We start from the raw sequence: 24,050 nt of genomic DNA, 5'->3' as shown, positions 1-24,050 counted from the left end.
ACTAAAATATACCGCAGATTTCCCTAGGTATAATTTTTTTTTTTACATAAAAGGAATAGTTCTTTTTTTATGAGTATGACTTCAAAAGAGGGGTATTCCTTAAGAGATTGCACTATAAATCTAAAAACGGTGACAACCATGTCACATAACACACATACTAAAATGACAGCAGTGATAAGACCAGCCAACCCTCAGTATAAGCTAAAGCTACAGATGACCATGGGTTGAGCTAAAGGAGAGTAAGATGAACAACATTATAAGACACAAACGATAAAACATGACGCAGTTTGTCATGCATGAAGAGGACTTGTTTGTCTGTGAGAGTCCCCTGCCTTTTCCTGTTTAGGTTCCCACCCCTCCCTCCCTCTGGACGCACGCTTTTCTGCCACACACATTGGTGTCTGATTATGTGGGAAGACCAAACTAGCCGTCTCATGTTGCATGGGATAGGACTGGGATAGAAGGACGGAGGGAATATTGTTTGGACAGGGGAAAGGTGACAAATGTTCCGGTTATGTTTGTAAAGTTTTATTTCAGTAGTCCTTTATGGCAGTAAAAGACAGAACACTTAAAAGTTTGCAGTCCCAACATGCAGAACAATCATTGAACAAAAGACAAAAAGAAACAATATCAAAAAAATCTAAAAAGTGCATTTTTCTTCAGTAAAGTGACCAACACTTGAGAGAGAGAATCAAAAGTAGTACAATTAACACTTAACCAAAGAACGGTTTGTTATTCCACTCATGCAGCCCACGACTTAAACAGACGACAGTTTGTTGGTTAAAAGCAACAGTCCCAAGCCTTGCTTCCACGACAATGACGTTCACATCAGAAGACCCACATTCAGCATTTTGAAAGCAGATGACAACCAATCAGGTAAACACTCAAGTATAGCATAACCAATCACTTCACTGATATATCCTCACAAAACAAGGAAATAAAAACAGAGGTTTATTGTAAAGTAGAGCACTAGTAGGTGCACTGTGTGAAGAGAGAGAACATAACTTACAAAACATACTGTAATACACCCAGAGAAATGATATACCAAAACCAATAACCAGATAATATGAAATATCCACTACTGGAAAGGTACAGAGTGCATTGTGCAACAACTCCTGTCAAAGCAAGCATCAATGAGGCCTAAAACCCTCCAAGACTGGGTCTGGGTTTTGGCCACACGCACGCACACACACACACACACACGTTCATAAACACACACACACGGCCATGCAGCAGCACACAATAGTACACCATCATTATACCTGGAGTCGTGCAGACTGACGAGAGGAGCGAGCAGCACACACACACACCCCCACGCGCACACACGCGCGCACACACACACACACACCCCCACGCGCACCCCCGGACACTCAAAAGTTCATGTACACACACATTCAAAGAACGCAACACCACAACTGAGGTGTCAGCATCTCTCAGTGCCATATTGAGGACACACATTAAGACATGCAAACAGAGCAGGTATCCCCAGGAGAAGGCATTCACACACTCACGGACGGACGGACTCACGCTCAGAATCATACACACATGCACATGCAGACGACACATACGCACACACACGGTCAGAACACCAATCTCCCATAGGGAGAAGAGCAAACACACAAATACAAGACTTTTCATTTTAAAATAAATTAGCGTTAACGATATTAATAAGAACAAGACATTTAAGAAAGCTGTTTCCTTCATTCGAGCATTCTCAATCATTTTGTCTGAGAAAGGAACCAAACGCACAGACGATTCATTACAAAGCCGGTCAATGCAAAATTCGTACATCTCCAATATAAAAATACAAATTCACAAAATAACTATAGAGACCAAGTCGTTTTTCGATACTGTGTGGAGCTTTCCTGGCTAATCTTCTCTCTCCTGTAAGCTAATGGCACTTATGTTCAGAGGATAAACTCCATTCTAAGGGAAATACGATCGTGAAATACAAGCCGCCACTGTAAGCATACAGAAACTGAAGAAGACCGTCAAGCAGACCCCCCCACCCCCCCAAACACTCTGAAGGACAAAATAACCTAGGTTTTACATGTGCCACAAGGCACTTCATTTGTTACCATGAGTACAATATTGGGGAGGTACGGAGTTCACCTTTACCAATCAAAGGGTAGAGCACTGTCCTACACTAGCTAGGCTACCTTGTTCCATCAGGGGGAAACTAGTCAGGCACCATTGTGATTGTTGCAGCCGAGTAATGTGTGGAATGCAATTACTTGTTAAGAGCAATCGAACTGCTGTGTAACATGGTGGAGATTGGACTACGGCGAAGTAGCTATCATTAAAAAGTCAAACAAACTAGGCACGATACCTACATCCTAATTCTTACATAAATGAACAGAATTAAATGAGAAAGATAAGTATGGCTGAAGGCATGAACAAATGTAAGGCCTTATTATACAGTAGACATGTTCACACAAGTGCAAAAGAACAACAAAACAACGAATTGTCTGGTCTGAAGTGGTCCATTCAGTGCTGGAATCAACTCTGGAGTGTGTGTAGGTTAGGGGTACATTGTTCTAATCATATCCATTGTTTGAAGAGATTGAATTTACGACTGCTCTTTGGCAATCTATGTTTACATCAATATTGTCATTAAACATTTTGTGCCAAAAATAGTTCAAATGATTAGAACTTTTTGTACGTTATTCTTTTTTTGGGATCTGCTAGAATATACATAAAGACATTTCACAGAGGCGACATTTCACTCCATTTGACTGAGCAAGAACAGTGATGAACTTCAGACCACAGATTCTGCTAAAAATGCAAGCACAGTGCTCATTATGTCTGCTGAACACACAACTACAGCATAGTGAATACTTTTTCAACGCTATTTTGTTCCATGTTTTTTTCCCTTTTTGAAGTTGTACAACACATCCATCCCTCCCTTCGGTATCCTGTCCACACCCCCCCACAGGCTTGTGGTGAAGTCGCCCGGGGGGCACCCCTTCGCTAGCTTCAAATCGCCATGGGAAACGGCCGAGGCTCCGGTCAGACCTCACCACTCGTTGGGCCTCTGTTTGGTGGTGTCGTACGCCCGGATCACTTCTGACTGCGACACCACCCCATTCTCGTCCTGGGAGAAGGCATAGCCGTCTGCAAGCAGGACACAGGGGGTGAGAGACAGAACCACAGGGCCACCTGCGCACCCTGGTTGGAAGGTAACACGTTGACATGAACTCAAATGAACTCATAATTTAAACAAATTAACAAATAAAATGACATACTTTAACAGATTAAACAAAAATAAATTTTAAATATGGTAAGAATAGAAAAACTAAATACTATTAAAACAAAGCTCCCTAAGAAGGTTTCTCTGTGCTAAAATTCCTTTTAGGGGGTGGTGGTGGTGGTGGGGGGGGGGGGGGGCGTCTTTCAGATATCTGACACCTGTTCTCTCAGGTTTACAGCTAGCTACCACCCAGGGTCTGTTCTGACCTCTGACCTCTGGACTCACCTTCAGGTCTCATATGACTCGGTCACTAACTGCAGGCCAGCGGACGAGTTCAATAGGCCCCATGAGAGGAGTGCATAGTGGGAATAACATTTCAACAATTCATGAATGGTCATTTCTGGTCTAACCACAAGCTCACGCCACAGCACTCAGGGAAGGCAAGAGAGGTAGGGGTCTAACATGGGCAGAGGGGGTACTGGGGCTACTACAGGTCAAATATGAGTGTCAAATTAAAGGAGTTACACAACAAGGGTCCTATATCTATCATAAATACGAGGTAAAAAAACAGACAAAACAATCAGCAAAAAGCAAAAACAAACAAACAGAAGTAGCACAAAAACACCACAAAACAAACAGACGGAACAAACCAAAATGTAACGAAATCCATTCCATCTGGGTAGAAGTATTGAGCTCTACACCAGGGCTGTGTTGAAGTTAGCATTAGAACAGACTGTGTCTCCAGCAGTCTGAGGCCCAGGCCTCAGGCTATGGCGGTGGTTATTAGCAGGTGTTAAGACACTAACAGGGAACAGAAGGGTGTTCTAGTGTAACTTAATGGGCTTTGAGACAGGGTTATGTATGTGGATTTCCTGCATCTGGCTAATGTGGAACATGTGGATGGGATTTTACAGAGCGGAGGGATCACTGGAGAATTACCGCTTCTCCAGTAAGCTCTTCTGCTGGGTACTGTGTGTGTGTATGTGTGTGTGTGCTATTCTGCTGGGTACTGTGTGTGTGTGTGCTCTTCTGCTGGGTACTGTGTGTGTGTATGTGTGTGTGTGCTCTTCTGCTGGGTACTGTGTGTGTGTATGTGTGTGTGTGCTATTCTGCTGGGTACTGTGTGTGTGTGTGCTATTCTGCTGGGTACTGTGTGTGTGTACTCCTACTGGGTACAGAGCTGGATGACGGAAGAGGAATAGCACTTGGCTCTTACAACTCCCTGCATGAGTGTGTGGACGTGTGTGTGTGCGTGCGCATGCATACACAGGCACCAGGGTGCGTGTGTGACACTTACGGAGCAGGTTCTGCTGCATGGAGTCTGACCGGTACAGACTGACCGTGCTCTTCTTGAAGACGTTCTTCAGTAGCTGGGCTCTCTCCGTCAAACTGGCAAGACACACAGACACACAAGAGAGAGAGAGAGAGGGAGAGAGGGTGAGAGAGGGAGAGAGAGGGTGTCACCAACACACTGAGCCCTGCAGTTATACTTAATGACCCATACATGAAGCTTCTCTCCAGCTGCTCTCCCTGCTGGGAGCTGCCAGGCACACAGGACACTGAGGGATTGGGATCCAGGAGGAGAAACTGACCTCCTGTGGGTTTTCTCCTACAGTATGTCTGTGTCTGTGTGTGTGTGTGTGTGTGTTTGTGTGTGTGTTGAGGGGGGTCGGAACTGTGTATGATATAAATTATGAATATACGATATCTTTGTATAATCTGTGTGTGCTTGTGTGCAATTTTGTCACGTTTTTGTAAGTGTGTTTGTGTGTGTGTCCGTACTGGTGTGTGTGTATGACTGTGCTGAGCCTGCTGTGTCTGGGACAGTGGCCAACAAGGGGAGATCACTGGGAGCCAGCAACTGATTTGATATTGATGTGTACCATGCTAATGTGCTCCCTGGGCCTGAGAGGGGCAGCCACACTGGCAGGCTACTTGATGAAAGCCCTGGCCTGGGAGCCCCTGCTCGGGGATCCATGCTCAATGGCTTTAATAATCCGGAGGCACCGCTGCCATGCGGTTCGCACAGTAACACAATGACAGGGAGGGAGCTGGGTTTGAGCCGCGAGGCTGCTGGGTTTGAGCCGCGAGGCTGCTGGTTTTGAGCCGCGAGGCTGCTTTCTGGGTGGAGTGGACGGAGAGGAATACAAAGAGCAGATGTTTTCCCGGACGGTGCTACTTGAAGAAGACAAGTGACACGCTGCTGATCCTGAGATACAGTGTGTGTGTGTGTGTGTGAAGGGGGGGCAGGGTGGCTGAGAAAGGAGATGGAGGAGTGTGTGTGTCCAGAAGGTCAGGATGTCTGTGGAAGTAGGAGATGGAGTGTGTGTGATGGAGGAGTGTGTGATGGTACCTCTTCCCGTGCACCACAGCTCCAGGGTCCTTAGACAGGGCCTCCAGCTCCTGGACCTCGTCCACCAGAGTCTTGAAGCACACCTTCTTCACCCTGTGAGGGAGGAGGACCAATCACAATCACCGTCACCGAGCAAACCAAATGTAAAACCAAATCCAGATTGTCAAAATGAACAGAATCTCTGAATGTGTTTCAAGACCATGACTACAATGAGTCTAAAGGCCTTTGCAGACCGAGTCCGAAGCAAAGAAAACAAACTAAAAACCAGAATTATTCAGATTTTTTTGTGCACTTTTTTTAAAATTTGGAATACTGCCTACTTTGTGATGGCCTCTAAAATCTGTTTGCTTACCGTGTCCGAAATGTCCACAAACTGAAACATGCTGTCTGCGACTCACAGAGGTGGATCTGACCGTATGACCTCTGGATCCACAGTCAAATGCTCTACCAATGGGCCTATTCCCATGCTGTCTGAGAGGAGCTAGTTCTAGACAGGAAGTGAGGAGGGATGGCGGCGCTATGCTGAGGGCTACTCACACTTTGTAGGCCACGTCAAAGACCAGGGAGGTGATGGGGATGAAGACCAGGCCCATCCAGAAGACCCCCGAACTGAACATCATGTCCGCCTGAGTACACACACACACACACACCATTGCGGGTCATTGCGGACAAAACACTGATCAAAGGGTGATGATGCAAGACAAAGGTAAAAGGAGAAGAGGTTGGCAACAGGAGAAGCTTCAGCCTCGGGTGAAACCTATTAGAGCTTTTTCCAAAACAACAACAGCAGGGAGTGTAAGCCCCTGGGTGCAGATGTCCTGCAGGAGTGGAGATGTGTCCCCTAGGCTGGAGACTGGTAGTGGATAGTATCAGTGTCTTGGAAGATGTTTCATGTAGGTCCTGATGATGATGATGTTTTGATATACTGTAATATATGTATGTCACTTTTAAATGCTTATTTGTTGCCTTTCTTGGCCAGGTCTCCCTTGAAAAAATAAATAGATGACATTTCACTGGGTTTATTCCTGTTTAAATACAGTTTAAATCAAATAAAAAATGAATACAAACAGATGTTTCCATTTAAACCCTCCAACAAAAACAAACAACAGCACTGTGATGATAGGTAGTGGTGGGCTAGCCCAGCAGGGCTGAGCTGGGTGGTGTTATTGTTGTTGTTTGGATTTACTCTAACCATCTCCACATCCCCTCAGGCTGAGGATGGGACTTTGTAGGCCGGCAGCAGTACTGCAGGATCCTTTCCACTAGTCACCAAGCCTATTGTGATGGGTGGTGAAACCCCTGCAGTTGGGTGGGACACTTCCTCACACAGTTTATTAGCATGAGGTCAGTGAGTCTCTTGACCCCCACCACCCCTCACCCACACTGCCCTGATCAACCTACCCACAATGCCCTGGGGCTTCCTGGAGCTCAACCGAGGAGAAACACGAGCAGGGAAGCACTGGGGATCAGGAGCACTCACTGAGATATGGGGTTCAGCCCTCCAGTCCTCAGCGACAGTCTTTGGGTATGGCTGGCAAAAGCATCTCTGGAACGACTTCAGCCCAGTGCGATATAAGCCGTGAAGTCTGAGCCAGACCAACTCTGCCTCGTTGACTCTGCGAAGTCAATGAGGCAGTGACGGACAGCCCACTAGAGGGTTCAGATGGGAACTTTCTTGTTGTTGTCCTCTTCACCGTTTCAAATAATAAACACTGTTTCAGTGTTTTCTTGAGTGGGATCTTGGAACTGTGGTCATTGTGTGTCATTTTGCCAAGAAAAATACACAAATGAGATAGCCGTGGCCTTGATCCAGACTCATTTGTTAGTCTGCGTTCAGAAGCAGAGTTTTCCACTTCAGATCACCATCTCACTGGATCTCATAAGCCTGCCATCTGTGACGGCAGCTTCTCTGCATGTCCGTGGTCATCAAGGCTTGTGAAAACAAACAATTCATTAGACGACAGAGTCGACCCAATCCACTCAGACAGTTCAAATGAAACGCAGTTGGACGTGTCGGGAGGTTCCATTGGGTCTGTGCGGGGGGGGGGGGGGGGGGGGGGGGGCAGCCCTGGCGTGGGCTAGCCCATGCAGCCATCTGAGTGGGGGTCGTGTTTGCTTTGGCCTGGCTGCATTGAAACTATCTGTCATTACATGTCAAAAAGCCAGACACACGCCCCTCGCATCAATTTGGGCAGTACATGCTTGAGCCACTTGTTCAAACTGCAAGGCCCCCAGACAATGGCCTTCCTGTAACACTAAACAGGCAGGATCCTAGGAGGGCGCCTTAGGGGACACCTACATATCTACACGCAGAAACACACACACACACACACACATGCACACATAGTAAAAAGTATCAAGGGGCTCAGGTGTTCTCAAATTAGCTAATCTGTTCGTCATTACTAGTAAATGGACTTTGATGTCTGACAAAACATCGGGGAAAGAGGAAATCCCAAATGGCTGGAAATCAAAATGTCTTTTTCCTAATGTTTCAACGGGATGGGAATGAATGGAGCTTTCTATGTTGCCCAGCGACGAAAAATACATAGGTTGAGGGAAAATTGCACAGGAGCACGAGACATTTTCCTGTCAGGTTTGAAGCTAGACAGTCCCAGTGGAAACATATTTGGGCCTTTATTGCTGCGTCAGTTTAATTATTTTAATTTTCATCCAATGTATCACACATTTAATGGCAGTATTTAAGCTGTCGTGAGAATCTTTTGAAAATATACCATGGATACAAACTCTGTACATTAAATCAAAGTCAATGGGGCTCATAAAATAAACCATCCCCTATTTCATAACAAAAAAATCTCTTACAAACATTTGTCCAACTTATCTATATAAATATTCCACAGCCACAGACAATGTCGGGTGTATACAGTACCAAAACATCACAAATCTCTTGGATTATTTATCATAAAACGTAGGCTAATTTAGAGCCAACTGCCACCCCTAATCCATAAATTCAGAGTTGAACCTCATATCACAAATGTTTGCCTATATGAGATATTTTGAGAAGCCAAGCTAAATGGCATGTAAGCCAGCAGTGTTGGGTGAACGCAAGGGAGGACTCATTCCTGGGAGGACTCATTCCTGGGAGGACTCATTCCTGGGGGCCAAGGGAGCTGGGAGTCTAGGGCGTGGGGTGTATTTTTAGGACAAACTAATAAACTGGTCTGGGCTGGCAGACAGTGGTGTCCGCAGCCACGGGGCTGTGTGTTTGGACAGGCCATCAGCCCCTTCATGGACACTGGAGACACACGCTCCCTCAGAGATACACACACACACTCAAGCGCGCGCACACACACACACACTAAAGAGACGTGTTGACACATTAGTCCTCTCACGGTTTCTCTCTAACTGTAGACAGATGCAAAATCCCTCAGAAGACACATTTTGCTAAAAACTTCACATAAAAAATAAAATAAATAAACAAATATTTACAAAAATCTGGTTCAGGTCAACAGACTACTGAAACCTCCATTAGAGACTGGGAGAGCTGCTCTGTCTTCCCCAGCGATGTCTAGGTGCATTGATCAGTAGTCTCCCTCAGCGGCAGTTGGCTGATTGTGCCTGGCAGGCCCACAGTGATAGTGTGGCTCCAAGAATGTTAAAGCCTGCTATTGTGATGGTAAATGTGAAGGGAGGACAATCCAATTCACCCGGTGCCGAGGCCTTTGGCTTTAGAAAGCACAGATTGAGAAAAGCCAACACGCCCCCCCCCCCAATCCACATCCACACACACACAGTCTCCATCTCCTTCTGTCATATCTGAAAGGCCGTCAGATTTCAGATTCTCCTCCTCCATTGGCCGAGCCCGGGCCTGGAGATGCTGATATCCAGACACCAGCGCCCTGAGAGCACAGAGCCTCTTTGTGCAGCCCCTTTTTATTGGCCACATTGAGAGGAGAGTTAAGTCAAATCCAGTAATAGGGAGTTATTCTACCTCTATCAACTCGCCTCCCCTTTTATGCTGAATGCAGCTGAGTTCACTGGACCTTACAATTAGGAGAGAACAGTATGGTAGGAAGTCTGGGGCTCTGGGGAGGGAGGAGGGGATCTATATGTTAGGGAAACGCCATACATCCCCCTTTAAATACCATCGTCATCACGCGGTCCCAAATCCCAAGCTTTAGGGCTCGGCTGGGCAGCCGGCTAGCATGCAGCAACACTGCATAGAGAAAGAACCAGTCCCAGAGGACTCCAGAGCAGAGAAAAGATATGGAGGCTCACTCAATGCCCCCAACAGAGCGAGAGAGAGAGAAATAGAGAGCAAGATTGAAAGAGGCCTTGCTTGGACAAGGCCCACAGATCCACAAATTCCCCAAATGTCGTCATTGCGACGCAGGGGCAAACGCAGAATTCACAATCCCTTCCCCCCCTGCCCCCTGCCCCCCCCACACACTCTTCCAGCTTCCACCATGGAAAACAAACACTGGCTCTCTCAGTGGGGTCCATCTTCCAGTCCATGTTCTCTCTCTGTGTGTCGCCTCACAAAAGACCCAGAGACATCCGCAAAGAAAACAGAGTGTTGGACCACTTACATAAACACTTAGAGCTCAACACAAGTCGCTCGGGCACAACTGTCAGTCAGTGATTTACAACGTGTATTGCAAAAAGATTAAAATTGTGGAAAAGACAGAGTGGAGGGCAGATTCCATGTCAGTTTGACATGTATTAGCTCACCAGTCATGACATTACAGCTTGAGCTCTGTGACTGATACATCAATTGTAATGCATATCCTCACACACACACACGCACACCATACAGCTAAACCATCGACAAACGTGTGGGGCGTCCATAACACTGTAGACTCCAATAAATCACTGGGTCTGTGGGTCCGCTAGGTCTCCCCGAGGTTTTAATGACAGAGCAAAAAAAAAAAAAAAAAAAAGCTCCCCTACAATCCACATGCGGGTCTTTAAGAAAGGCCTTAAGTTTTCCAAAAACAGAAGAGGGGGACAAAGTCAACACAGATACTGAGGACCTCTCTAATTCCATCATAGGGCCTTTCACAGATTTAATAGCGAAGAACCGTGTGGGCTTGTGTAAAACCGCGGGGGGCTGGGAGTTGCGTGTTGAAATTCCCCCCCGGAGTTTGAGGGCTCCCTGTGGCTTTCAGAAGAGATGGCGGGCCCTGCTCCTTTCATTTCAAATACTGGATGTCTATCAAACATTACTGTACGCACACACACTTCTGAATGTAAACACACCCAGAGATTGCAGGCTGGTGGGCGAGCGATGAGAGGCTGGGTGCTATCTAAAGGAGGTGCGTCAGACTGCCCAGTGCCACTCTGAAGGGCATTCCTCTGGTTCAAAGGAAGTGATGTGTGATACGCCGACTTACGCAAATCCGCTACAGGTGCACTGGAACAGAAATAAAACCAGGAAACACACGAGGGTGTTGGAGACATGAGTACAGGGCTTTGAGCTCCACCTTCACATGCGATTTGATTTTTTTTTTAAGACCCGTTCGGCTCTGCTTGCGGAATAGGGATCATCTTCTGTCGGGGAATCTTCTGGAAGGCTGACTTTCACGATCAAAGGTTGTTATCCTCGCACGCGTCGAGGTGCCGCAACTGCGGTGCGGACAGAGAGAGTCCTACGGGCCGCGTGACAGAACCCGCCGTGGAATGTCATGAATGGCTGCTGAGCGGGGGATGGATGTGCTGCTGACAGGCGTTGGAGTGTGCGTGAGAGTGAGAGGAAGTCCAGCGGTCCTCATCAGCAGGGAGAACAGGCGAGGTGTGGGAGAGGGTGGCAGCAGGGTAGATATGGGAGGGACAGCCAGCGGGCAGCCGGCCAGGGCCACTTTGTCTACCTGAGAACCTGGGGTGCACAGCTGGTCCCCTGGAGCATAGCCATGCTCCGACAGGGTCATCTGACATCTTCCTTTCTTATCCGTGTCAGACCTTCAGGGGAAACAATGGGGGTGATGTGCGGTTTGGACTCGGTCCAAGATGGAAGGCCTCTGAAAGGCTGAAGGCCGTCTCCCCCTCTCCCTCTCTACCTCCCTCCCTCCTTTTCTCTCCCTCCCTCCTTGTCTCTCCCCTTCTCTCCCTCCCTCCTTGTCTCTCCCCTTCCCTCCCTCCCTCTGTCTCCCTCCTCCAGCTCGGTCGCGGGAGGCTGGGGGGCTGGCAGCGGGGCTCTGATGCAGTCTCAGGTGTCGGAGGACGCGTTTCTGTGTGATGATGTACGGGTGTCTCTGTGGTGGGGCTGGAGCTTTGGGTTACAAGCTGCCCACAACACTCCATTACTGCCATCTCCCAGAGCTGCAGGGCCTGCATGGAACATCTCTCTCTGTGTGTGTGTGAGTGTGTGTGTATGTGAGTGAGGAACAGGTGGGTTGCAAAGAGGGAAGGGTGCTCCACACAAATGCCCGTGTACGAAATGTACGAAAGGCCAAGGCATGAACCTGAACGAGAACAATCCTGACTGACTCAAACAGGTCCTGGGTTCCAGTGCATTGTGGGAGAGCAGCATGTTAACCAGATCCATGCGGACGTCGCTCCGTCCCAGCGTGAACAGAAGCGGGGGGGGGGGCGGGGGCTGCCCCGTCACGGCGCTACGGTGCCTTGACGTCACCTGCAGATACTCACCGGCGAGCAAGGCCAACGTAACACAAACACTGGCCTAATTGGCCCAATTAAGTCATTATGCAACACAAGCCAGAACCCACCGGGTCGGACCCCCTCCGGCCCTCCGTTTAGAAACACGCGATCGTATTTCACACACACGAAGAACAGAATAGTGGGAGAGAGGAAAGGAAATATTCCCACCACCAACATCATGAGAAAATGAGTTATGGGAAACTCCTGAGTACGAACTATGATATCATGTAAATGGGTCTCGTTGCAGGGTGATTGGATGTGTGCGTGTGTGTACAGTATACAGTACCAGTCAAAAGTTTGAACTAATTTTCTTGAAAGTGTGTGTGTGTGTGTGATTTACCTCTCCAGACATGTCGGGGGCCAGGGGAATCAGGGGCCACAGGGAGGAGTAGATGCCAAAGAACACCACCCACAGTCCGATGCTGCCCCAGATGGCGATGTGACTGAACTGGGGAGGGACACACACAGTCATCATCACACACTTCCCTCGGTGATCAAGCTCATGACCAACACGACCCAAACACAAAGACTTCCGACGTACGTGATGTTACCCAGACACCGTGCTCTAGCTAGAACGCTGGTAGATGCGACAGTTGATTTGATTAATGGAGTTTAGTAACGGAAAGGTCTTCAGTAGATAATGGTCCTGTGTAATGATAACAGTATGGCAGAGGGTGGGGTGAGGGCTGGGGGAGAGGCGGATGGGGAAGGCTGGGGGACGTGCAGTAGAACTATGTTACAGGAGTCTTTGGTCCTGTAAAAGGGGGAGGGGAGGGGTGGGGGGGAGAGAAGGAAGTGGGAGGAGACGGAAGCAGGGGGAGATGAACCGTACCATGGTCCACGACGAGGTCTCCAGGCCGGCCTTCAGACACACCGTGATGACTACAAACTGCAGAGGAATCACAAAGTCAAATACTAAACCAACAGGAACCTTCTCACGTTCAAGGTTCAGTCAAAGATGACACAAGTTCAGCACTGAGAAACACCATTCTGTAAACCCTTCCGAACTATGTTCTTTGGCTTGAAAAGGGAAATTGAGGTTGTAAACGATAGCCATATACAGAGTGAATCTATATTTTGATCATTCCGTTCCACTGAATATCTCAATCCTTTCTCCTAGGTCACATGAAACACCAAAGCCCAGGATGAAGAGTTACACAGCAAGACACCAAGACTCACACTGGATCAGAGATAAAGACAGAGACCTGACAAGGGGCTCCCTGGAAAAACACCGGACCTTTCATGTCTAATCCTTAACATAACACGCACACAGGCTGTGTGTGCGGGGGAGCCGCTGGGATGTGTGTCCAGAAACACTTACTGTATAAACCATGTTCCCTAAAAGCAGATAGTCTGGAGTCTTTCCGTTGCCGAACACCGTATCTGTGAAAGAAAGTCGACATGAAGCAGCTTTTAGACAAACGAGGTCTCCTGAGCAGTGATTCTGCTTCTCCATTAGAGAGGGGGCAGTTAGGGTGGGCTCTGATATGTAGTCAACACACTGGGATCAGACAGCATATAAGTCCAGTACAATGTGTGCTCTGGAGCCTTGACGTGTCCTTATAGATGCAGCGATATGTAACCCTTCTGGACGAAAGACAAGGAGAGGGAGACTGAGAGACCGAAGGCTGAGAACCTGTCGTTTGTTTTCATTACGCCGGAAGATCAAGAGTTGCATTTCCTCGTGCTGGTAATATTGTTCATTCATTACTCATTGTAAATCACTCTGTTTAGAAGTGCCCGTTGAGTGAATGCAATGTGTGATTAATCTCAAATGTAATACTTGGGTCGGCCAGTTCTAAATCTACAAACGAGAAAGATGGAGGGAGAAAGAGAGAGAAGGGATAAGCAGAGGAGAGCAAGATGGTGGGAGTGAGGGCGAGAAAGAGAGACAGGAAGAGAAGCAGAAAGAGAGCCCGAAAGAGAGAGAGACAGGAAGAGAAGCAGAAACAGACTCTCCCTTTACTTCCGGCTGGTCACATGCCTATGTGTGCGCTGAGGCCTTGCTGACAGCCTGTCAGTCAGAGTAGAGGGGCTTGGTGCCTTTGTTAGGAGAGCAGGCCTGAGCTTGTGTGGTCCTCTGGTGTGGCCAGCCAAGACTCCAGCTCAAAGATCCCTATTCTCTCAACCGGGAACTGAGAAGTGTGTAACAAGTCAGCTGTGTGTGTGTGCACGTGTGTGTGTACTTGTGCTAGCACATGTTTGTGATTCAGCAGGGGGGCCTGTAGGAGCAGGACCTCACTGTGCAGGGAGGCCTGTAGGAGCAGGACCTCACTGTGCAGGGAGGCCTGTAGGAGCAGGTACTCACTGTGCAGGGAGGCCTGTAGGAGCAGGTACTCACTGTGCAGGGGGGCCTGTAGGAGCAGGACCTCACTGTGCAGGGAGGCCTGTAGGAGCAGGACCTCACTGTGCAGGGAGGCCTGTAGGAGCAGGACCTCACTGTGCAGGGAGGCCTGTAGGAGCAGGACCTCACTGTGCAGGGAGGCCTGTAGGAGCAGGACCTCACTGTGCAGGGAGGCCTGTAGGAGCAGGTACTCACTGTGCAGGGAGGCCTGTAGGAGCAGGACCTCACTGTGCAGGGAGGCCTGTAGGAGCAGGTACTCACTGTGCAGGGAGGCCTGTAGGAGCAGGACCTCACTGTGCAGGGAGGCCTGTAGGAGCAGGACCTCACTGTGCAGGGAGGCCTGTAGGAGCAGGACCTCACTGTGCAGAGAGGCCTGTAGGAGCAGGACCTCACTGTGCAGGGAGGCCTGTAGGAGCAGGACCTCACTGTGCAGAGAGGCCTGTAGGAGCAGGACCTCACTGTGCAGGGAGGCCTGTAGGAGCAGGACCTCACTGTGCAGGGAGGCCTGTAGGAGCAGGACCTCACTGTGCAGAGAGGCCTGTAGGAGCAGGACCTCACTGTGCAGGGAGGCCTGTAGGAGCAGGACCTCACTGTGCAGGGAGGCCTGTAGGAGCAGGACCTCACTGTGCAGAGAGGCCTGTAGGAGCAGGACCTCACTGTGCAGGGAGGCCTGTAGGAGCAGGACCTCACTGTGCAGGGAGGCCTGTAGGAGCAGGACCTCACTGTGCAGGGAGGCCTGTAGGAGCAGGACCTCACTGTGCAGGGAGGCCTGTAGGAGCAGGTACTCACCGTGCTGGAAGGCTCTGAGGGGAACCCAGAAGAGGATGACCGAGTGGAAGAGGCCGTTCAGACAATGGGCCCAGAAGACCTGCGAGGAGAGAGAGGGACGGAGGGAAGGAGGTAGAAGGGGAGAGGGAGGAGGGGTTGGGGTGGGGGGTTTCAAGAGAAAAGGAGGGAGAGAGATAGAAAGGAATAGCATGAGAAACCCGGTGGGTGCCCCAGCCTGCCAGCTGACCCCTGACCCCCGCTCTTTGTCCTGGCTCAGCGCTGGGCTAAGTGGCGGTTTTGTAGGGGCCTCCGCTCTGAATGGCCACCCCGCTGACAGACACTTTGTATATCCTGTGTGTGTGTTACGGGACAGAGAGAGAGAGGGAGACATACAGAGAGAGAGCAAGCAGGAGAGAGAGAGAGAGAGAGCGGGAGAGAGAGGGTGCTGAGGGTTTTGGTTGCGTGCAGGCTTGGTGTGTGTGTGAGTATGCTTTGGGTGGATGATGTCGATGTGTGTGGGAATGTGCTGTGAGTTTTTCTCTCTCTCTCTCTCTCTCTCTCTCTCTCTCTCTCTCTCTCTCTCTCTCTCTCTCTCTCTCTCAATTACCAATAATCTTGCTAAAGTATATTTGAAATTGGGGGGAATATATGATGAGAATTAAACAAACATAAATCAGTCTAACAACACAGAAGTTGACAACTTGACAGGGATTAAGCTGTTTTCATGGCCATTAGTAAGGGCTGGAAAATGAGTGTGTCTGGTGTGTGTGTGTGTGTATACAAGACCGCCTCTGTGTGTGTGTTAGTGTGTGTGCATGTGTGTAGACTTTGGATGAGCCATTTAAATCAATATTCCTTCACTAAAACCACCTTGTTTCAAATTTACATTATGCAAGAAAAGGAGCCAAACAAAACACTAATGGGCGATGTAGCATGAACCAGCCGTGAAATCCAGCCTGCCTGAACACTCTGTATTCAGGCCCCATCTCACCCCTGCCCTGCCCCAGACATTGCACTTATTCCTGAATGCTGTAGCCTGGTCAAACCCAAACAGCTTGAATCACACAGTAAATAGGGGGGGAGGGAAATCATATTTCATCAGATTCAAGGAGTCTCGCCTCTTAATGCCCTGGGAATTTAGAGGAAATCCACCGTTAGGCTGACATTTTCAGAACTATTCAACAGTTTATGAAGATGAATAAAATCAGTTTAATCCAGAATTTTCCATTAAACACACAATTGCTCATGGCCGCCGGGAGGACAGGAGAGTCCAGGGGGTTCAGCCTGCTCAGGGCTGAGTGTGGAGAGGACAGGAGAGTCCAGGGGGTTCAGCCTGCTCAGGGCTGAGTGTGGAGAGGACAGGAGAGTCCAGGGGGTTCATCCTGCTCAGGGCTGAGTGTGGAGAGGACAGGAGAGTCCAGGGGGTTCAGCCTGCTCAGGGCTGAGTGTGGAGAGGACAGGAGAGTCCTGGGGGTTCAGCCTGCTCAGGGCTGAGTGTGGAGAGGACAGGAGAGTCCAGGGGGTTCAGCCTGCTCAGGGCTGAGTGTGGAGAGGACAGGAGAGTCCAGGGGGTTCATCCTGCTCAGGGCTGAGTGTGGAGAGGACAGGAGAGTCCAGGGGGTTCATCCTGCTCAGGGCTGAGTGTGGAGAGCTATAATACCTCACTCTCTCTGGCCTGACCTCCTCACCTTTGCTATCGCCTTAACAAAACAAAGCTCTGGGTCCCACACCAAGCCCAACCCCCCACCCCACCAACTTTAACTCACCTCCGACCCAGCACACACACTTTCACAACAGGCAATGGCTGACCAGAAACCACCCCCCCCCCCCCCCACCCCCCTGCCACACTCCTCCATCTCTCTTAGGCTGGAATCAATTATCTCCAATGTTACAATTACACATTTAACCCAATTAGCCTCCTACTGGCATACACAACCTCTCCTCTAGGGCAGGCCCCGCCCCACCCCTAGCCCTGGCCCTGGCCCCAGCCCCACCCCCTCAGCCTCAACACAACATTGAGTGGAACAACAAGGCCTCCAGCAACATAATGAATGCTAATGAAATCAATAAATGTTCATAATCATTTGTCACAGTGACCCCCCCAGCCGGCCAGCCTCACCAGCCCTCTCTTGTCTGTATCCCAGCAGGTTGCTAAGAATCGCAGCATGAATGCCTGTCTGTCCTGTAAAGATTTGGCCTTTTGTGAAACGCCTAATTGCTTAAAAAAGCATGAAAGGATGTACTTTATATCGGGCCAAATATTTCTGCTGCCCCCCCACCCTCACCTCACAACCACCTCCCTTCCTCCTAGACGCTGTTGACCGAAAAGGAGAGAAAAGATTGAGAAAGAAAGAGAGAGAGAACAAGATACAGAGATAGAGAGAGAGAAGTAAACGAGGTTGGCTGATGAATGGTTGGGGGGCGGGATTGGGGCCAGTAATTACAGAGTCCATATTGAGGGACTGAGGTTGTTATAGTGACTTAAGTGTTGGGAATATGTAATTAAAAGTGAAAGGGGACACAGTCGGGGCCACACCTGAAATATTTCACACTCTTTCCCCTCCTTTTCGCACCTCAAACACAAACGGCTTTAATTCACAAAGACAGTATCTGTTGTGTACAAGAGAGCCAGGCGTGCAGGAAGAAAAGGTTTTTAGGGCCAAATTCCTGCAGGATTTTCTCACCTCGCCTAAGGCCAGCTGCAAGGGAAATATCAGAGGAGGAGAGTGGACAGGCCAGTGAAAACAGAACAGGGACCAAGCCCAGGCATCATGTAGAAGGCTGGAACAAGCTGGAGCTAAACTAGTAATAACTATCTGACAGGTCATTTTCTGACCCTTTCATGACATGCTAAACCACTTTAAACAGTCTCTTCATTGGGCCTGGCTCGAGCTTGTGTCCCCACACTACTCACAGGAGGCCCGTTAAACACTTGGCCGTACAGACCCTTTTCTCACCCAAACAGAAGTGGAGTGTGCTCAGGCCTGTCGTGTAGTCAGGCTGTCGCAGGGAGGCCACGGGCCTGTCCTGAGGAGAACCTCCAGGAACCTGATCCACAGGGGGCCAACCTTGTTTCCAGCGTCCAGACCAGACCAGTCCAAACCAGGCCGTGAAAGAACCAGCCAAGGCAGACAGAGCCAGACCAGGAAGAATGTTCTTCCAGAGCTAACAAACTCACTTGAACAAATTGCATCATTTCCCGCATTGAGTCGTGTCACACACCATGACAGCACACTCTCTGTCTCCTCTGCCCCCCTGGCCCTCTAGCCCCTGACCTCCACAACCAGTCCGCCTCTAATCTGTCTCCATGCTGCGCTAACCGGGTCTCCACGCCTGTGAGGGAAGGGCGGGGGGGTGGGGTCCTGGTGGCAGGCGTGGAGATGGGGGAAAGGGGGTGGGGGGCGTCTTTATTAACAGCAGGGGAAAGCTAATGGAAAGCTGCCCCCCAGAGAGAAGGCCAGACTGGGCCCTTGACCACAGCTCCCAGGCCAGACCGGAGCTCTGTCTGCAGCAGACGTGAGGGTCAGACCTTGTCCGGTTCACACACAGACCGCCTCAGAAGAGCATCACACGGTCGTTATAGCAACGTCAATCGCTGCTGAGAGTCTGGACGTAAACCTTCCACTTTGGTTGCGCTGCGCTAACTATGAAGATGAATGGATGCCGGTTCATTGTTGATTTGAATAAACGGAGGAGGGGAATAACAGTTGATGTAGATACCTTGGTATTGAAGCCCATGGCGTTCTGAGAGGTTTTGTAGAGTTCAGGGTATTTCAGCATGTTCTCTTTCCTGCAGGAACGCTCAAATATGCCCAGTGTCAAAGGAGGGAGGGCTGTGAAGATCTAGACCGCACAAAAAAAAACGAACAGACACAAAAATAGAAAGATATAAGATGTCAAATTAGATGACCCATATTAAATCAGAGACCTTTTGAAGTTAGAAGACCACAAGACAACCCATACATTTCTTCTCGGATTTTGGCTGCTAAGTTAATATATTAAAATCAGACATCAACAACCTTGACAATAGAAATTCCTTTGTTTGCAATGTTCTTCAAGGTTACATGCACCCTTTATTGACCATGAAGAGGTTCCAGGAGAACAGATCCTGGTTGTGTAGAGACACGATGCTCGAGGACTACCCAATAGCAGAAGGCCAACGATCAAAAGAAAGGCTGCATTTGGTTTGATTAACATCATACACTTCTACTACAACAGTAGAACACAGTCTAAAGTTGTCTACTTGAAATCAGGGGTTGGTGGTAGAATAGTTCCTTAGTTTTAATGGTCTCACATCACAAAAGAAGCCCTCGCACTTGCCCGTTTTTTATTTTGTTTGTGACCGGTGACCACGCACACGTTTTTTTCTTCTATCCCGACTGCACACGCTTGCTGTTTGTTCACATGTAAAGGCGACCTGGAGGGATTGTGTGTGACGCCCTGTGCTAACTAGCCAGCAGGTATCTGAGCGAGGCGGCATTGTCATTGCTGAGTGTTGCTGTAATGTTTGCCTGCTGAGCAGCTGCTGAGAGAGGAGTGTTGGTGTTGTGTGTCTGGGGGGCACAGGGAGGGGGCACGGGGAGGGGGCACGGGGAGGGGGCACGGGGAGGGGGCTCTGGGAGGGGGCTCTGGGAGGGGGCACGGGGAGGGGGCTCTGGGAGGGGGCACGGGGAGGGGGCACGGGGAGGGGGCACGGGGAGGGGGCACGGGGAGGGGGCTCTGGGAGGGGGCACGGGGAGGGGGCTCTGGGAGGGGGCTCTGAGAGGGGGCTCTGGGAGGGGGCTCTGGGAGGGATGAGGGGGGGTTTGTGAAGGCGGTGGGGGCGCTGGTGGAGACTGAAGGAGGTGGGGGCTCTGGTGGAGACTTCCCTGTGGGCCCATCTGGAGTCTCCAGTGTGCTGTGAGGCCGTGAGGCCGTGAGGCTGCAGGGCAGCAGGACACGCTCCACTGGGCTCCTCTCTCATTCAGGGCCGGGAGGATCTCCATAGAAGGGAGGATTCGGCCCACTGCATCTGACAGACTCCCACAGAGCCGGTGGAATTTTTTGCCGCCTTCTGGATCAAGTGAGCCGGATAGCCCCCCTGACACTCAACTTATCTAAAATGGCGGGGTCTGTCAGGAAATCTGTCCAGGGCTGGGAGAATATTGGACTTCTTTCCGCTGGTCACGGTGAAATCACTTCCACTTGTGGGCCGTCAACAGTGTGCAGGCACTTCTCTCCTCTCACTTTGCTCATTGGCTTTTGTTTATTGAATTGCGTGTATCTTTAAGAAACAGCTGAAACGGTACACGTCAACTCCTTCTAATATTATTATTTATATATTTTTTTTACATACTAAAGCGATATGACAGATATGAAACGCACGTTTCTAAAGAGGGGAGCGCCATGTGGAACAGACTTCGCATCGCACCGGTTAAGCAGCGTCTAGATTCAACCTGTTCTTTTTATCATTCACAAACGGCCGTCTTGGCCAGCTCAGCTCTTTAGGGCATGCGAGTCTGTTGTTCTTTCACATTCAGTACATAGTTAGGGGCACTGGGGGAATATGGACTTGACAAGGGGTCATAAATAAAAGGGGGTCATTTTTCAGGATGTCGATGACATGGCTCTGAATTAAAGCAATGGTGTCGGGGTGCCACGAGCAATGAGTTCTAGGCCCGAGAGCGACCATAGAGGGAATGGGGGGGGGGGGGGGGGGGGGGGGGAGGGGGGGGGGGGGGGAATCGAGGAGGGGATCAGACTCTTTCCCAGTAATGGAGGAGGGAGAGTAAATCTCCTCAACACTCACCACGTTGTACAAGCCGATGCACCAGCGCTCAAACAGAATCTGACCGGAGAAGCCGTTGACGAAGGCGAACCAGATCTGAAACGAAGACAAAAACAAAACAAGAGGAAAGTGATAAGAGAGCGGCTCTCTTAACAGAAGACTTTTCAAATCTCCGCTGATTCGTCTCATCCCTCCTCAGGTTTCTGCAGTGCAAGGCTTTTTGGAAGCAGGAGGGAGGGTTTCCTCATCGGGTGATACGAGACAAACACATCCCAATCCCTCTGGTCTCTGCACCATGGGCCTCCCAGCCTCATGCTTTCCATCACTGATAGGGAGGCTGAGTGGATCCATGAACACGTTAGCCTCGGCCGAGAGCCCCGTGGAAACTCTGCCCACATCAAACCACAGCCTCTCCACCGGCCACTGACTATGGTGAACCAACGGCATGCTTTCTGGTGAGTGTAGAAGTGCTGTCTGTGCTCCAACCATTGGAGACTAACCAAGCCAAAGAATGGATCAAAAGCGAGTTTATCTGAACATCTAAACACGTCCACAACATGCGTCACGTCAGAATGGGAAAAGCACATATTTCCAGTCAGTGTAAACTGAAACAAACCCCTAATCTGAACTGGGCTCCTTTTGAAGTTTTGACCTGTGGTCAACACATCATTACTCTCTGAAGGGGGGAGGAGAGGGGGGGGGGGGGGGCGCGATGGACTGAATTAGCGTCAGGAGTAGGAGTGGGACAGCACAGTCTCCAGACTCCATCTCCAGTGTAGCGTTCCTTCTAGATTCATCCCCGAGATGATGCCTCTTCATACATCAAGGCGGGGTGACTAGCCAGGTTAGTTACGAGGCAGGAGGGTGAGGGTCGGTGCATGGAGGGGACCAGGGAGACCTGGAAGTGCCCCGACGGGGGGGGGGGGGGGGGGGTGGGGGGGGGGAGGGGGGTGATGATCTAAACCACATGCTGCACTGGTGAGGAAGAGGAGGCCTATCACTTCAGATGGTGATTAGCCTCCGGACCTGTCTGGACTCTGGCTCGCCCGTCAGGCCTGCCTGAACACAACCCCCCCAGCACACTCAGCACCAGAAGTGTAGACAACGCGCTCACAAACTTCCCCGTCATCCTAATAACCTTTCGACAGTAAACATCACAGCAGAAGTTGAACCGAGGCAACGGCTGGACATAACAGGCGGCGGAGGCGTCAGACAGGCCAGCAGCAGATACGGTTATTGGGGGGGGGGGGGGGGGGGGGGATGGTTTTTGGTGGCGTGAGACATCCTGTCAGTCAGACGGTCCGTGCGGGTGTCATAGTGATCCTGAGCGTGCAGCTGAACAGAGCCTGTCTGCTGTTTGGCCGTGGCTGTTGAGGGAACAGTGGGCGTGCTGTGTTACGCTACGGTCAGCCCGCCAACAGTTCCTCGCTTCATTTAACTGCATTATGAAGGCATGAAGTGCTACAAACTCTCGACGGGGGGACAAAGAAGGTGGGCCGTCCCACTCCCCTGCACACCCGGGCCTGTCCTCCGGGCCCGGCCCATTCAATTGGGAGAGTGAATGCGTGAAAACGTTCCAAAAACAAATGTCTGTCACCCATCCCTGTTTTATTTCCCTCGGGCGGTGGGGAGTGGAGGGGTTGGGAGAGTGTGTGTGTGTGTTGTGTAGATGGATGCAGACCCCCCCCCCCCTCCCCCTCCATCTACCACGCCCACCCATTCCAGCTCCTGCTCACCCCGGCATCAGGTGCATTCTACCGTGATGTTGTTTTCTTTAACTAGGGGGGCCACTGGTGGTCAGCTCCTCTCCCTCTCTCCCTCTCTCCCTCTCTCCCCCTCTCCTTCTCTCTCTCCCTCTCTCGCCCTCCCCCGTCCCTCTCTCCCCCTCCCCTTCTCTGTCTCTCTCTCCCTCTCTCTGTGTGTTTTCGCTCCAGTCTGGGAGCATGTGACTACCCCCGGAGGCTATAGTAAGGAGATTCCTCCACACAGATTGAAATCACATGGTGTGCTTACATACATACAGTACCCCCCCTCCCCCCGCCCCATGGAACACTCCGGTAAGTTGCGTTTTAAGGTGGTCGTACCGGAGCGGCCGTTGCCAGGGGTTACGGCGAGGCGAAGCGCGGAGCAGTTAAAGCGCTGGCGAGGTTGGCATAATGGTGATGAGTGGTTTGCGGGGGGCGGGTCAAAGTGCTGAATTCATTACAGGCCGCTTCAATAAGGGGCTCTGGGCTGATATATTGTTGTGCAAAGTTAAAGAAGAAGCCTATTCAGAGCATGGGGTAAGCGCTCTAGCGTGAGTGCTGTGGCCTGGTGCTCAGGGTCCTGCTAGAGTCCCTCGCTCGCTCTCTCTTGAGAGACAGATGCATTGATTTGCTCATTAAGGGAAGGACCAGACCAGCCAGGAGGGATTTTTTTTATCTTCTTTTTTTCTTTCCGTCCTTCTTGAGCGCCACTCAGCGGAGGGGTGTGGCTGGCCTCTCTCCCCAGTGCACATTCTGAAAAAAGCCAGGGGGGCGACGACCCAGGAGAGAGGGAAGAGGAGAGGGAATTCAAGGTGGCGTTCCACAGGGCCCAGCATATTCATCAGTGAATCAGAGATCCATGATTTTGATCCCACTGCTTCACGAGCCCCAAGTGAGACAACAAAGGTGGAGGGGGGGGGTGCATATAGTGACAGGCTCTTCTAATCCCATGCAGAAAAACAGACCCCTTATCCCTACTTAAAGAAGAAAGAAAGCAGGAAAAAGGAAAGGCTAAAAGACAAAGTTACAGAAGAAAAGTAGCAGCTAAATATGAAACTAAAATGTAGACATGCCGGAAACGTATCGCGGGTAAACAGTGGTCAGCCAGAGCTGTAATGCAGTCAGGTGGGGTCTGGTGGGCAGCCACGGTCCCCCCGGGCTCCTCTTGGTCCCTCCTAGCCTCCTCTTGGTCCCTCCTAGCCTCCTCTTGGTCCCTCCTAGCCTCCTCTTGGTCCCTCCTAGCCTCCTCTTGGTCCCTCCTAGCCTCC

The 24,050-nt window shown here is 50.3% G+C and overlaps 1 protein-coding gene across 6 annotated transcripts in view; it reads right to left on the bottom strand.

Annotated features, from left to right (window-relative positions):
• Positions 1-2,237: 2,237 nt before the first annotated feature.
• The window catches only part of atp8a1 (ATPase phospholipid transporting 8A1), an 85,707-nt gene continuing 63,894 nt past the window's right edge, over positions 2,238-24,050 (bottom strand). For all 6 annotated transcript variants that reach the window (XM_047022989.1, XM_047022997.1, XM_047022980.1 and 3 more), the window contains 10 exons: positions 21,059-21,133; positions 18,991-19,113; positions 15,292-15,370; positions 13,480-13,541; positions 12,991-13,047; positions 12,499-12,606; positions 6,081-6,169; positions 5,544-5,636; positions 4,488-4,579; positions 2,238-3,114 (listed from right to left, as the gene is read on the bottom strand). In XM_047022989.1, coding sequence (XP_046878945.1) covers positions 3,017-3,114; positions 4,488-4,579; positions 5,544-5,636; positions 6,081-6,169; positions 12,499-12,606; positions 12,991-13,047; positions 13,480-13,541; positions 15,292-15,370; positions 18,991-19,113; positions 21,059-21,133 — 876 coding nt within the window. In that variant the 3' untranslated portion in view covers positions 2,238-3,016. The remainder of the gene's footprint in view (positions 3,115-4,487; positions 4,580-5,543; positions 5,637-6,080; positions 6,170-12,498; positions 12,607-12,990; positions 13,048-13,479; positions 13,542-15,291; positions 15,371-18,990; positions 19,114-21,058; positions 21,134-24,050) is intronic.

This window comes from Hypomesus transpacificus, chromosome 1 (genome assembly GCF_021917145.1).
Source record: "Hypomesus transpacificus isolate Combined female chromosome 1, fHypTra1, whole genome shotgun sequence".
Taxonomy (NCBI): Eukaryota; Metazoa; Chordata; class Actinopteri; order Osmeriformes; family Osmeridae; genus Hypomesus; species Hypomesus transpacificus.
The sequence above is the reverse complement of the archived record's forward strand: the minus strand, read 5'-3'. Positions and strand labels throughout refer to the sequence as shown.